Raw genomic sequence first — 13,150 nt, 5'->3', positions numbered from 1 at the left:
GAGGGTTAAAGGGATTAAGACAGGTGACCCATGGTGGTGCCAGGCGGCTCGGGGAGTTGGGCTGCTCCCAGGAGGGGACATTCCTCTCACCTGGCAGGGCCACAGCCCCTGTCTTTCAAATCTAAGGATCTTCATCACGACTTTGTTGTGCCCCAAACTTCTCACTTTTTAATTGAACCTCATCCCAAAAAACACCCCAAGGAATAGCCTTCCCTCCCCCCTGCTCTCTTCCCCAGGCTTTTTTAGGCCTTGACTGCACATCTTTCCAGCCGTGCTGATTTTTCCCATCTTCACCCCATAAACACGAATTATGCATGTTCAGTTCTCACTGACAGAAGGCTGTGGCTCTGTCCCCACAGATTCACTGGAAAGACGGACTCCTGAAACTCCCAAGTTTGCCTGGGTAACTTATGCCCACCCTCTAATAAAGGCAGACTTACAGGGGACATAACTGGAATTATATCTACTGGAATGACTGATGCAGTAGGATATACAAACTCAGGTAATACAAACCTTCTGCCACTGCTTGAAGGACTTTTCCTCCTCCCCTACTCCAGTGATGCCTTTTATAAAAGGGATTATTAAAACTTCCCCTACAAACCTTTTGTAAACCAGATCCTTCACTTACCACACCTGCAACAGTACTTTGTGGAAAGCCACCACTGTGGCTTTGGTCACCTGTAGAATCATAACACAATGGAAAAGCTTTTTTTTTTTTTTTAAGGCAAAAATACATTTTTTGGGTAGAAGAACCTCCCCATCAGCCAGGCAAAGCAGACTGGACAGTGTTCCATCTCATGGAGAGCGCATTATTCCCACAGTTTCCTGAAATGTGGAGAAAATACAGCAAAAGAAGTTTAAAAATCAACAGCTCCCATCATCTCAGCACATCTTTATCCAAATTCTGTTTGCTACTTACACAAGAGGTGGTACCTGCATGTGCAGCTTGACTTGGCCAAGCTTTGGAGTACCATCAAACTGGTCACAGTACACTGTAAAAAGAACCTTCAAATCATTCCCAGGCTAACAGGAATCACATGAGGAGCCTGTCACAGGTTAAATATTATTATATTAGACCTGGACGCCAACTTCATCACACCTTAGAATAAGCAGCTCTATGTAGTTTTAAACATTCAGCTCATTTTTTTAAATAACTTTGGTATGAATATGCTTTATTCCCCGTTTGACAACGCAGTTATCCTCTTCACAATCACATGCCAAGTGCTCACTCTGCAGCACTTACAAGTCCTTTAAACCTGCATTTTCTAGTTTTCACCTGGAGGTAAAAAGAAACACTTTAAACCCAGCAATAGCTGGTACTGCCGCACCTGTGTGTGCATCAGGAACAAACAAACAAAAAAATCAAGACATTTTCACTTATTTTGACCATGGGGACGGAAACCAGGAGAAATCAGAGATGGAAACAATCTTGGAAATCAGCTTGTCCAGCTCCCTGCCAATGGAAAACTAAGAACAAACAACACTCCACAGCTGCTCCGGCCACTCCTGCTAAAATCAGCCAAATAGCCCTTCTGGACCATTTTGGCTGGGGTCAGGGGTTGGGTTTGGCTACTGTATTCCTGAATTAAGCCCACCCATATTCCCTGGAACTTGGCTCTGGAGAGGGCTCAGAGGGATTTGGCATACTGTAGCCATCACCTGGGTTTAGCTAACTTCTTTTCCCTTCTAAGCCATGAGGTTAATTCCCAACCAATCCTTTTTCCTTGCCTGCTCGGAGCCTTTCCCAAGGTCAGTCTGGTCCAACACCAGCATCTTCTGCACTTGGGTTTTCCCCACACTGCTCAGATGGATCACAGGACCTGGTGAAGCTTTGGAGTATTTTTTTCTTCACAGCAAGGCTGGCAACACCTTCTTTAGCTCTTTGGAAACCAAGAGCAGATCTATCCAACCCAGCAGAGTCAGGTGGGGAAAAGACAAGATGCTATCCCAAAGCAGGCAGTGGGGAATGTCCCTGACACCAGGAATAACCCTCTCCCTGCCAGAAAGCAAGGCTCCCCTGATGGGACAGCAGAGGAAATCTCAACAGAAGATTCCCTACTGCAAAGCCATGGAAAGAATTCAAGCCCAGGACTGATTTAATGGGACTGAATTGGTTTGGCTGGGCCAATTCACGAGGAGTCAAACAGAACTGGAGGCTCATTGCAGTTTAACTTCTTGTCACCGAGGGTGCAGGTATTGTCTGCCATCATAGGAGGGAGGTGAGACAGGACGGCATCACCTTCCTCAGCAGCATTCACAGCACTAGAGAGGGTCACAGTCCCTGTCCCTGCCCTCGAGCAGGGCCAGCGGGGACGGCAAGTCCTAGAGCAGCCCCGCATCCCCGCTGCAGGGCCACAGCGAGCCAGCTCCTCTGGGCAGCTCCCTCTAAAAGTTGTCTTCCTGAGGTAACCCAGCCCCTGTGTCATGCAGACACCGTACACAATCTCTCAAAGAAGTCTGCTCTCTTGTGCTCCAGTGCCTGCAGGAAGCCCTGGATCCTCTCCTCCCGCATGGCCGTGCATTTCTGCAGCAGAGTCCGTCGGCGCCGGGAGTCTCCGTGGGATGCACACCCTTCCTGCTGCAGCTTCCTTGTCACATAATCCTGATCCCTTTCCATCTGCTGTCGCCTCCTCTCCTCCATGTAGGAGTCTCTGGCCTTCTGGAGTGAAAAGCAGGGCAGTGTTAGCACCTTACCAGGCCTCTCAGCTGACCTGTGGTACAGATGTGAGGCAGCACAGGCTCTGCTTGCCCATCAACCTGCAGGTTAAATGAAGGGTGGCTCTGGGTCTGCCTCCTCCACTTTGAGGCTGCCTGCTTGATTGGCTGTGAAAAATACAGGGATATCCTTCTGGACCTTTCCCCAAGACACAACTCTGCTCGCACTTAGTTAAAATAGGTAAAGGTCACAATACATTGTGGAAAACCCTCAGATACTGGAATCAGAGGAACAGCTACAAGAGAACATTTAAAGCCCAGACGGGCACACTGCTGTTCTCACCAGTGTCATTGCAGCATCTTTGATCCTGTTCCCCTGGCAGCTGAAAGGTTTTAGGGGATTCAGAACAATGATTTATAGGGCAATTCTTTGAGCAGATGATCAGGTATTGAGCTAATCAGCTTCAGAACAAAAGCAGGAATGGGCTCAGCATTCCCAAATGCCTGTGATCTAATAATGTACTGGCTTGAGACACAGCAGGATGGGCAGGAATAAGGCAAAGGCAGGAGCCATCCTTGCCTACCCTTCAAGTATTTGAAATCTTTTGTTGGAGAACATCACTTTCAGATCTCTCCTTATTGCACATGTCCTGGCCTGCAGCCTCCAACAACAAAAACACATCAGCAGCATGTAGGAATATTAAGCTTCTATTTTTAAAAACAGTTAAACTGGTCACCGTGACATAACCTGACACACGCACGCACACACACACTTAGGGAGTGCTGGTGTTTCAAACAAGCAAGGAGAAATAATTACTCTAATGAGAGCCTGACTCACTCTTCCCCACACTTTCCCTGAGCCCAAGTCAGCCTATGCTCTGGCACTGGAAATAAGCTTTTGTTGTGCTGGGAATGAGAGCAGAAATATTCCCAGCTACTGAAACCCCAGCACTCCAGGGCTGATGTGAAATGCAGGGACCATCAGCCTGTTCAGCAGAAGCCTTCAACCTTTAAAGTGAAATTCTGTTTATTCACCAGAAAAGACTGGGCCTGACCCCTGCATGGGGCAGGCTGGGCAGAGAATGAATTCTTAATTCTCTCCCTAGATCTACCAGGCACCAAAAGCAAGTTCTAGCTGATCCTGGGACTACCTGTTGAGCAGCAGGGTAACTGGAAAATTAAGATGGCAGCCATTAATTGTGATGCTGTTTGAGTCAATGAAAGGAGGAAATCTTTTATCAAATACTTCCTAATCAAGTTTTTTAATGTATTTTGTCACCCCCTTCTACAGTTGCCCATCTACACCCAAACTGCCTCCAGCATCCCAAATGCAGCAGCACATTCCCAAAGCAGTCACAGCTGCTGGAATATATCCTGGCTTCTCAGCAAGTCACCCCCTGGCTCCACCAGCCTCATTGACAGTAACCCTTCCACCAAGGGAATTAGTTTCATGAGATCTAGGTACTTTTGGCTTTCAAGATCACCTATTTAAATGAAAAAAAATCCAGCTCCTAAATCTCAGCAGTTCCTCTGAGGGAGAAATCCTTCCTTTGCACAATTGTGAGGTCTCCCTTGAAACCCTGCAGCTTTAGATACTGCAAAGTGGGTCTTACAGGGAGAAAACTGACCAGAGAACAAATCTGGACAATAAGAAACCTTGATAATAGCATGGCATGAGCACATCCAGCCACAAACCAGGACTAAGAAAAGATGAGAATAGCTGGGAACAGAAGCAGCATTTGTTACCAGTCAGAAACCAGCACCAGGAGCAAAGTCAGAACAGTGACCTTACTGTTCCAGACAGAGGCCAAGCTCATGGCAATGACAAACACTACTGCCTTTTTTGCTTCCCTCTTCATGCAGAAGGTGAACTGCCATTAGTTGTACTAATACAATGAACTGCTGGTAGGAAAAGGGCAAACTTGGTCCAGGAATAGGAATAAAAGAGGTTAAGGACGTGGAGAGTTTGGATGCTGCCAGACTGACTGCACCTGATTAAATTCAGCCCTAACCATGACTGGCTGTAATCTCTTTGACAACTCTCAGAGGTGAGCAAGGTCCTTGAAGGTAGAAAAGGGCAATATAATGCCTGTTTTAAAAAGAGGACCCAAATAACTAAGGAACAGACACACTCAGTGACCAGATATGGTGGAGGTTAAGAGTCACCACCCCGAGGTCCTCCTCCTGCCAATTATTGTTATCTCTGTTCTACAAGCTGCTGCCCCCCAAACTTCCTTATCAAGAGCTCCAGCTCCCACACTTGCTTTGCTTATAAATAGCCAGATTACTAAATCACTGTTTAGTTGGCCAGATTTATCTGAACCAGGTCAGGGAGAGCTCACAACAACAGATCTAAGAGGAGAGGAAAAATGTCAATGGGAACAATCCCTTCAGCAGGTACATCTGGACCCACCAGAAAGAGGACATTTGTCCACAGACTCACAGCTCAGGCAGCCCCACTTCAGCTCCCAGAAAGCAAACTCTAAACCCACTTGTTACAACCCTCAAAACAATAGGGGGGTTAGAGGAAGAGCATGGAAATTCTCCCTGCTCGTTCCAGTGTGAGCTCAGCAGTCTTTGCTTAAGCCACTGATGAAGTGTTTGAGTCAAACTGGTTGTTTTCACCCTGTAGCAGATCAGGAGTCCTTACTTGTTGTGTGAGTTCTGGGACAGATATTCCAGCTGGGGGAGTGAGCAATGAGTAACAGAGACAGTGGTGGCTTTAGACATTTTGGGTATTGCTGAAAGCAGAGGAGTCTGGCCACACACTAAGATGTTGTAACAAGCCACATGGGTACAAGAGGAGAAGCAACACATCTGGCACGAGCTGCTACTGCAACAGGATCTTAACTAACAATTCCTGCTCCCACTTTGCACCCTCTCACCTGATCTCCAACTGTGCAGGTAGCACTTGGTGTTGAGCTTTTCCTCCCTGGGGCTCCCTTACCTGTAAAGCACCGTAGTTCATCTGGAACCGAAGGATTGCCTCACACAGGTTCCAAAAGGAATATTCTGGCCACAAGACTGATTGAAACACCAGGCATGAATGGGATGTCTGCAGAAAGGAAGATCACCAACAATTCAATCATGGAGCAAGGGGAAAAAGTCATCAAGATGCAGCTCTGCTGGGCAAACTATGCCAGTTTCCCCACAAAGGTTTTACCTAAGCTGTGTTATCAGATTCTACTTAAAATAAGTACCAGCCAGGAGAGTTTGAAATTGCACAACGCAGAGTCTTTCTAATTACTTTTTAATGCTGGGACACTAGTCATCCACTCCTGCAAAGACATCAGAATTCTTTCTAATGTTGTGCTGGTCTTCACAGAGGTATTTTTAATAGCTTAAGCATCACAGACTTATAAAAAAAACTAAAATAGCAACACTGGGGTACCAAAGTCTAAGGGAGTAATAGTTGAACTGAGGATCAGGACATGACATTTAAGCCATTCTTCAAATGACATGTAGTGATACTCCTTACTGCCCATTCATGGCATTTAAACTGCTCAATGAAGCCAAGAGTTGTGGTGCACTGAAGATATCCTCAAGCTGAACGATGAACCCTTTCAGGTCAAAGCCTGTTTTTGCCATCAGGCTCCTCAAAATTTCAGGTAAATGTGTTCCCATGGCCATTACCAAAAAATCTAACACTTAAAAGGACTCCTCTACCACTGAGAGGAGCAAGCAAAGTGTTATTTCATAGCACTCATCCAAGGTACAGGTGTGCTCAAAATTGGAGGGAGGAGAGGGGGATGCCTTGGCAGGTAACCACAACTCAGGCCTGAGAGCTTCTGAGAACTTCCCAATTAAACAATTTGGAATGGGAACATTTGATGTGGTTGCTTAAAGGCAATTGGGTTTTGGCTCCAAACTGTATATGCAAAACAACATGTGAGCTTTAAGTGAAGCAGCTCGACTCAAATGTTCTCTACAAGCAGGTCAACACTGCCTGGCACAGGAGAGAGTGAAATGGAAGCAGCTTTGGGTATTTTAACTGCCAACACATGAACTTTTTATGCATTAGGAGCTTATTATGTTTTAGCTTAGCAGCCCAGTCATGCTGATTTGGCTTTGCCACCCTCAGAACCTGTCTTGTGGGGTTTTGTTTTATTATGGAAGTCAAATAGACTCCTGAAACTGTGACAAGTCAGGCATGTACATTAGATGTACATTATAGGGCTACACCTCCAGCTGACACATGACAAACGTCTCCCCAGGAATCTATAAGTCCTTCCTGGACTTCCTCATCCCAGGAAACGTACTGCCAGGTTAAATTAATCAAAGCCAGGAATTTACCACTCAAATAAGGAATTACCTAAACGTGAGGAGAGGACCAAAAGGATGAGCAATTCAGGATTTCCTTGACTGCTGTCACCTAGGCTGATTTGTGATTCATTATTAAGTGTTTTCAGGATGATACAATTTCAGATTTGCGCTGCAAGGTATTTTAGGCAAGAAACAGACTCCTCAGAGGTGCCTCAGCACTCAGTCCATGCAAGAAGTTGCCTAACCCTTGGCAGAGAGAGTTTCAGAGCCCTCATGTCAGCTCACACCTGGAGCCAGTAGAGCACTAGCACTCTTTGAGGTAGAGATGGAATATTTCAAAGAGAAAAGAAGGACTTTACCTGCCAGAGCAAGAAATCACTCAAGCGAACCTCTCCAGAGGTCCGGATCAGGAGGTCTGGGTCGGGGGAGTTGTTGGTGTACAGACACTTATCGAGCAAGGATTCTGACACATCACTAAAAGACAGACATATTTTATTAATTTATTATCCTGACCTGGTGGATGTGGCACTACTAAATCAGAATTGCTGAGGGGTTTCACATAAACACAGGACTGCAGGTTAAAACTGGGTGGTAGAGCTGAAGCACAGCCAGTCATCAGCTTGCTTCTGATGGACACTGCTGGCTGCTCCACAGGCTATTCCAAATGCTCCTTCAGCCCCTCCCAGAGCATCCCCCTCCATTCTCTTTGAAACATAACACAGAGGTGGAACCAGACTGTGAGGATTTCCAGCTGGAGCAGAGTGTAACTACTCTGTCTCCTTCAGGGTGGAGGAACAGTGCAGTATTCATGATTCATCTGTTGTTTGACCTCATAGCTAAGACTGTCAGCCAAGCAGCCAATTGTTGTGACATAAAATCTGCCTTCACATTTGAACTAACTTAAGACACAGACCTAATTTCTTGTCTGTCTTGGTTGTGTACCTATCCCCATGGCAACTGAAATAATAAAAACCAAACATTGCATAGTAACTTTAAGTCATTTGTTCCAGTCCTACTGGTTTAATGAGATATTTCTAAAAGCCACTTGGCTTCTGAGAGGTTGCTCATGCAGTGTAGATGGCAAGGCAGGCAGGATTCACCCAGGAAACCTCACAGAGAAAGCCAAGAGTTACCTGGGTTCGAGCAGTCCTTGTTCCACCCCCCAGGCCATCTCCCTCACAGCATTGCTGATCTCATGTCTCGATGTGTATGCAAAGCAGACATTTAGAAAGCATCTGAAAAGAGGAAAAGATGTGAAAGGCTAATCCAAGGAAGGTCCAACAGGTGACAGTTATGTGTGACTGTAGGACAAAGATGAAAAAAGAGGTGTAGCATGTCTGCCAAGTCTCAGCCTTCAGGAAGAAGAGGGAAGACGTGAGGTGTCAGCAATTTAAACTGAGGTGTCAGCAATTTAAACTGAGTGTTACTTACTTGTTGTAGTTCCTGGTTGCCAGCACAGCCTGGGCAATCAGCTCCTGAATATCCACGGGCAGGAGTGGCAGGTCCCCGAGGACACGGATACACACCCCGTGCTTCTTCAGGTTCTCCCTACACCCAACAACGAGAGTGAGAACCACAGAAAACAGGGCAAGCTCTACTGCACAAGTGCCACATCTGCCCTGTGTTACATCCACCAACAGCTTCAGTAAAACTGAGAATTAGAGAAAGGCAAAACCACCAAATGTTTTTTAGGTGTGCAAAGCTGGCTTGGATTTGATGATCCCAAACCATTCCATAGAGGGAAACTGATCATTCCCCATACAAGTTCCTGAGGCACAGACATAACCAAAGGCCTAGGAAATGATCACGGATTAGGCACCCCTACCTAAAAGTTATAAAAATCCACATGGAAGCTTAGAATACTAACACAGACTCCAGGCACCTCTAACTAATCAAAAATTAAGACAATGCTTTGATACTTAATGAAAACAAGGCATCTGGCACTCTGGTACTAAATCAGCACAATCAGAAACTCCTGCTTATCTGAATGCTGTCCTGTCCCCATGGTTTGGATGGGACTGTTGACACAAATCTGGTGGTGGTGGTGGGGACTGTGATGCACAGGAGCTCTATATCTCATCCAGGCAGGCAGAGCCCCTCTGGACAAATCTCTAACTGGAGGTGGAGAAGGTTTTCCTTCATTTAATCCATTTCCACAACTTGTAACATCCCTGTAAACATCTCTTCATCACGTTCTGCTTCAGTTGCACCCTGTGGGATACAGACAGACACGAGAGGACTCTTACTGTTCTTCCAGGAGGCGACTGAACTTCTGTCTTGCCAGGTCCATCAGTCCATCCACCTCCTCCTTGGAGCGTTTGAAGTTCTCGATGCTAAAGGCATAAACAGTCACCTCCTGAATGCCCAGATTTAAGCACCACCGTAGTGTCTGCAAGAAGACAAAACATCACAGAAAAACGAAAGTCAGATAAACAGACTGAGACAGTCAGAGAGGCCAACAAGACCCAGCTTTTCTACTGTAAAACCCTCCTGTCGGTTCCCACGATGCCAAGACTGGATCAAAAGAAACAACCATCAAGAGCTGACAATGAAACCCACTAGATGTGAAATTCAGGTTCATTTTAAAGAACAGAAGGAAAATAGCACTCCCTGAGGATGAGAATCCATCACGGATATGGGACTAATCCAGTCGGGAAAGTACCTCTTGTAGGTAATGTTATAAATTTTATAGTACTGTACCTTTCAAAACCTCTTCCAACCTGTTTCACAGAAATAAAAGCTTCAGGATCTGTAAGGTAGATATTTTAATTGAGTATAAAACTGAGGGGAAAACAGCTGAATAGAATGACTCTGCAAGATAACAAAGAGAGAGGAGCTGAAGCTGTGAATCCTGATGACAAATGTCAGCTCCAAGCCCAGGAGTGACTCTGCAGGTACCTCCAAGCACTGACTCCAGTGAAGAGAAGGAACACAAGACACCAGTCCAGCTGCAAACACAGCTCAAACCTGCACCACAGCAAGGCAGCAAACATCCTTCCCACCTGTGCCAGCTTATCAAAGCCTTCTGAGTGCCCCTGCTGTCTCTCCACGTGACACTTCTGGGCGTACCGGCGGTTGCCATCCATGATGAAGGCGACGTGCTTGGGCATTGGACCTGCCTGGAAAACAAGGAGAAACACAACAGATCTGAGGGGGAACAGGCATCTCAGCCACAGACAGTTCAGCCTCACCGGTCCTGGCAGCACTGCCTGTTTGTAGGAGTGCAAGGGTATGAAATCTGCAGCTGGAATGAGTAAGGTGTTCATCTCCTCTTTGTCTACCCCAGTATGGGGTCTCCAAAAATATGTCAGCATTGACAACTGCCTAAACTAAAAAGCAAATTTGCCCTCCCTGTTCCTCTCACATGAGAGGACTGCAGTACTCAGGAGAGCAGTGCTGCCACAGCAACCTCTCTGCAGCCACAGGAGAGGGTGCACACAGTTTTTTGCTATGTTTCTTTATAGTTCAAGGGCCTTTTCACAGTTAACTTCAGAGAAAACAAAAAGAAGGTCATAAGACTTCCCTCCACAAAAAGGACTATTCCTTTCCACTGACCTCACTGGGTCTGAAGGGCAGCACCACCAGCCTCAAGCCTCTGCTGACCAAGGACAGAATTTTCCTAGAACTGGTGAGTTATTATTCCAATCCAGAGAAACTCAGTTACATTTCTTAAGACCCCCAATCCGACCATCTCTCTTCTCTCCCTCCTTCCCATGCCCTGCCTTCATCAGCAAGGGCACACAGCATGGAAGGCTGGGAGTGTAAGCTCATTATTGGCAAGCTCTGCCTACAGCCTTGCTCTTTTTCAAGACTAAGCTTAAATAATCTCCCACCCTGAAATGCTGTTCAGGGATGTACATCCCGTGCCAGCATTAAGTGCACCCTTGCCAGCAGTGCTCCCTTTCCAGAGACAGTTCCACCCTGAACCCTGGTGAACCTGCCAGTTCTTTACCCATCCCTTACCTTAATGATGTTGGCACAGAACCTCTCTATGATGGTCAGCTCGCCCTCTCTGATCCACGACATGTTTTACCCAGAGCTCCTTTTCCTTTTTCAAAGGGAAGATGAAAATAAAGGGGTTAAAGATGACTGTTTGAGCCCAAAGCAAACAAACCACCTTGAAAAAATCAGCTTTGACTTGCTGTTCTGGAGCCCTTTATACTGTCTGCACAAGTCCTTTGATAAGCAGGCAATGGAAAAGCTCAGAAATGAGCTCTGGAATTTCCCAGCTGTGTCATCCAAGTGAATCCTTGCTGGTGGAAAGGAAAACCACCACTGAGACCTCCAGCCAAGCTGGTACAGACACACAATTTGTATGCCACTCACAGGGTAGCATCAGCACAAACTGACTTTTATGAAGCCACAACCTGCACCACAACTGCCCTGTGCCCATGTCACCCACTGGTACTTCTTTGCCTTCACAAATAAAGAGCTGTAAAAATATTGGGGCTTTTTTTACCACAATACCTGCACATCAAATCCTAAGATGTGGTTTGAGCTAACAAGTTTACTGAATTTCCACATTTCTTCAGGTCTCTCAGTCAGGAACACTGAGACACATGGGCACAGCAGCAAAGCTGAGAGAGCTGTGGGGGCAACAGCCCAGATCCAGCCACCCGGATATCATTCCACCCTCCAGGGGCAGAGGCAGATTCAATTACACCGATGGCATTATTGTTCCATATGGGCTTTCTCTGCCTCATTCCTCAGGAAGGGATCTCTACCCACAAGTCATTAAGGCGAGGAACTGCTGAACCTCGGGCTGTTCTAAAGCTCTTAACCCTCCCCTTGCACAGCTCGGGCTGAGAACATCCCAACGCCAACTCTGGCTGTTCATCAACCTTTTAGGGGCGATTTTACAGAGTCACCTTAAAGATAAACCTTCCCAGAGCAGCCCCTTGTCTGTGCCCCGGGGCAGAGCACGGCAGGGCCGGGACTCGCCCCCCGCGAAGCCCCGGGACGCCGCTGCCCCCGCCTCCGGTTCCGAGCGGGGGAAGGACCGGCGGTGACTCAGCTCCCGACAGTCCCCCCGGGCGAGGGGGAGGCGGGCACGGGGCGGCCCTCGGGCCTCCACCGGGAGAGCCCCGGTGGAACGAGGCTCCCCCGCGCCTTCAACCCCCCACCCCCGAGGGGCGTCCCGGTGCCCTCCCCCCCGGTGCCCTCCCCGGTGCCATCCGGGTTTTCTTCAGTGGCCAATTCCCGGTGCCTCCCTGGCCTTTCCCCCGGTGCCCGATTCCTCGACCCAACGTCCACCCGGTGGCCGGTTACTGCCCAGTTCCTGCCCGATGCCCGCTGCCCAGTCCCCCCCACCACGATGTCCCCGGATGCCCGGTACCTGCCCCGGTCCCCTCCCGGTGCCCGGTTCCCCTCCGGTGCCTGGTACCTTCTCCACTCCCCTCCCGGTATCTCGCCGGTGCCCAGCTCCTGCCCGGTACCAGTGCCCTCCCCGGTTCCCTCCCGGTGCCTGCTACCTCACCCGGTCCCCTCCCGGTGTCTCCCCGGACGCCCAGTTCCCTTCCAGTGCCCGGTACCTCCTTCGGTCTCCTCCCGGTGTCCTGGTACCGCCCCGGCCCCCTCCCGGTCTCGGTACCTACCCTAGCCCCCCCCCCCAGTTCTCCCCGGTGTCCGGTTTCCCCTCGGTGCTTGGTACCTGCCCCGGCCCCCACCCTGTTCCCCCGCGGTGTCCGGTACCTCCCTGTTTCCCCCCCATTCCCGGTACCTCTCACGGTCCCGCTCCCGGTCCCTGCCCCGCCGGTGCCCCCTCAGCCTCGGCCGGAGCGTGACGTGCCCTTCCGCTTACGTCACAGGCGGCGCCCAGGGCGGGGCCGTGCGCATGCGCGGGGGCTGGGAGGGGAGGGCGCCATGGCGGGGGCTCCAAGGGAGCTGGGGAGGGACAGGACGCAGGGAATGGCTTCCCACTGCCAGAGGGCGGGGCTAGGTGGGATATTGGGAAGGAATTCCTCCCTGTGAGGGTGGGGAGGCCCTGGCACAGGTTGCCCAGAGAAGCAGTGGCTGCCCCACCCCTGGAAGTGTCCAAGGCCGGGTTGGAGCAACCTGGGCTGGTGGAAGGTGTCCCTGCCCATGGCAGGGGGTGGGACAAGATGACCTTCAAAGTCCTTCCCAACCCAAACCAGTCTGTGATCCCGTGGCAGGGCTGTGTTGGTTTCTCGGATACCCCAATTCCCTGCCCTGACACCCGTTTTGGGGTCTGGGCTCCTCAACCCCAGGGGAG

The 13,150-nt window shown here is 48.9% G+C and overlaps 1 protein-coding gene across 3 annotated transcripts; it reads right to left on the bottom strand.

Moving 5' to 3' along the window:
• Positions 1–286: 286 nt before the first annotated feature.
• On the bottom strand, positions 287–12,736 carry DHDDS (dehydrodolichyl diphosphate synthase subunit). 3 transcript variants are annotated; one of them, XR_003537645.1, is made up of 10 exons: positions 12,638–12,736; positions 10,882–10,966; positions 9,921–10,037; positions 9,165–9,307; positions 8,350–8,466; positions 8,052–8,153; positions 7,278–7,392; positions 5,603–5,710; positions 934–2,659; positions 287–825 (listed from the first exon to the last, which is right to left on the bottom strand). XR_003537645.1 is itself a non-coding variant. In XM_027705970.1 (9 exons), exons 2-9 carry the CDS (start codon positions 10,942–10,944, stop codon positions 2,423–2,425), a joined length of 1,002 nt encoding a protein of 333 aa, XP_027561771.1. In that variant the 5' UTR covers positions 10,945–10,966; positions 12,638–12,736; the 3' UTR covers positions 287–2,422. The 3 variants fall into 3 exon arrangements, 2 of the variants coding, with proteins under 2 accessions (XP_027561771.1, XP_027561772.1); XM_027705970.1 differs by having other exon boundaries at positions 287–2,659; XM_027705971.1 differs by lacking the exon at positions 12,638–12,736 and adding an exon at positions 11,787–11,862 and having other exon boundaries at positions 287–2,659.
• Positions 12,737–13,150: the final 414 nt, after the last annotated feature.

This window comes from Neopelma chrysocephalum, unplaced genomic scaffold, assembly GCF_003984885.1.
Source record: "Neopelma chrysocephalum unplaced genomic scaffold, ASM398488v2 Primary Assembly neopelma1_361, whole genome shotgun sequence".
In the NCBI taxonomy this organism is placed as follows: Eukaryota; Metazoa; Chordata; class Aves; order Passeriformes; family Pipridae; genus Neopelma; species Neopelma chrysocephalum.
The sequence above is the reverse complement of the archived record's forward strand: the minus strand, read 5'-3'. Positions and strand labels throughout refer to the sequence as shown.

What these genes read in the sequence shown, in the direction of transcription:
- DHDDS (XM_027705970.1), bottom strand. Translation starts at nt 10,944, where the DNA reads ATGTCGTGGATCAGAGAGGGCGAGCTGACCATCATAGAGAGGTTCTGT. An exon ending in GCTTTGATAAGCTGGCACAG is followed by an intron (nt 9,308 to 9,920) that starts GTGGGAAGGATG and finishes GTCTTCTTGCAG; the next exon opens with ACACTACGGTGGTGCTTAAA. An exon ending in CAAGGACTGCTCGAACCCAG is followed by an intron (nt 7,393 to 8,051) that starts GTAACTCTTGGC and finishes TCTGTCTTTTAG; the next exon opens with TGATGTGTCAGAATCCTTGC.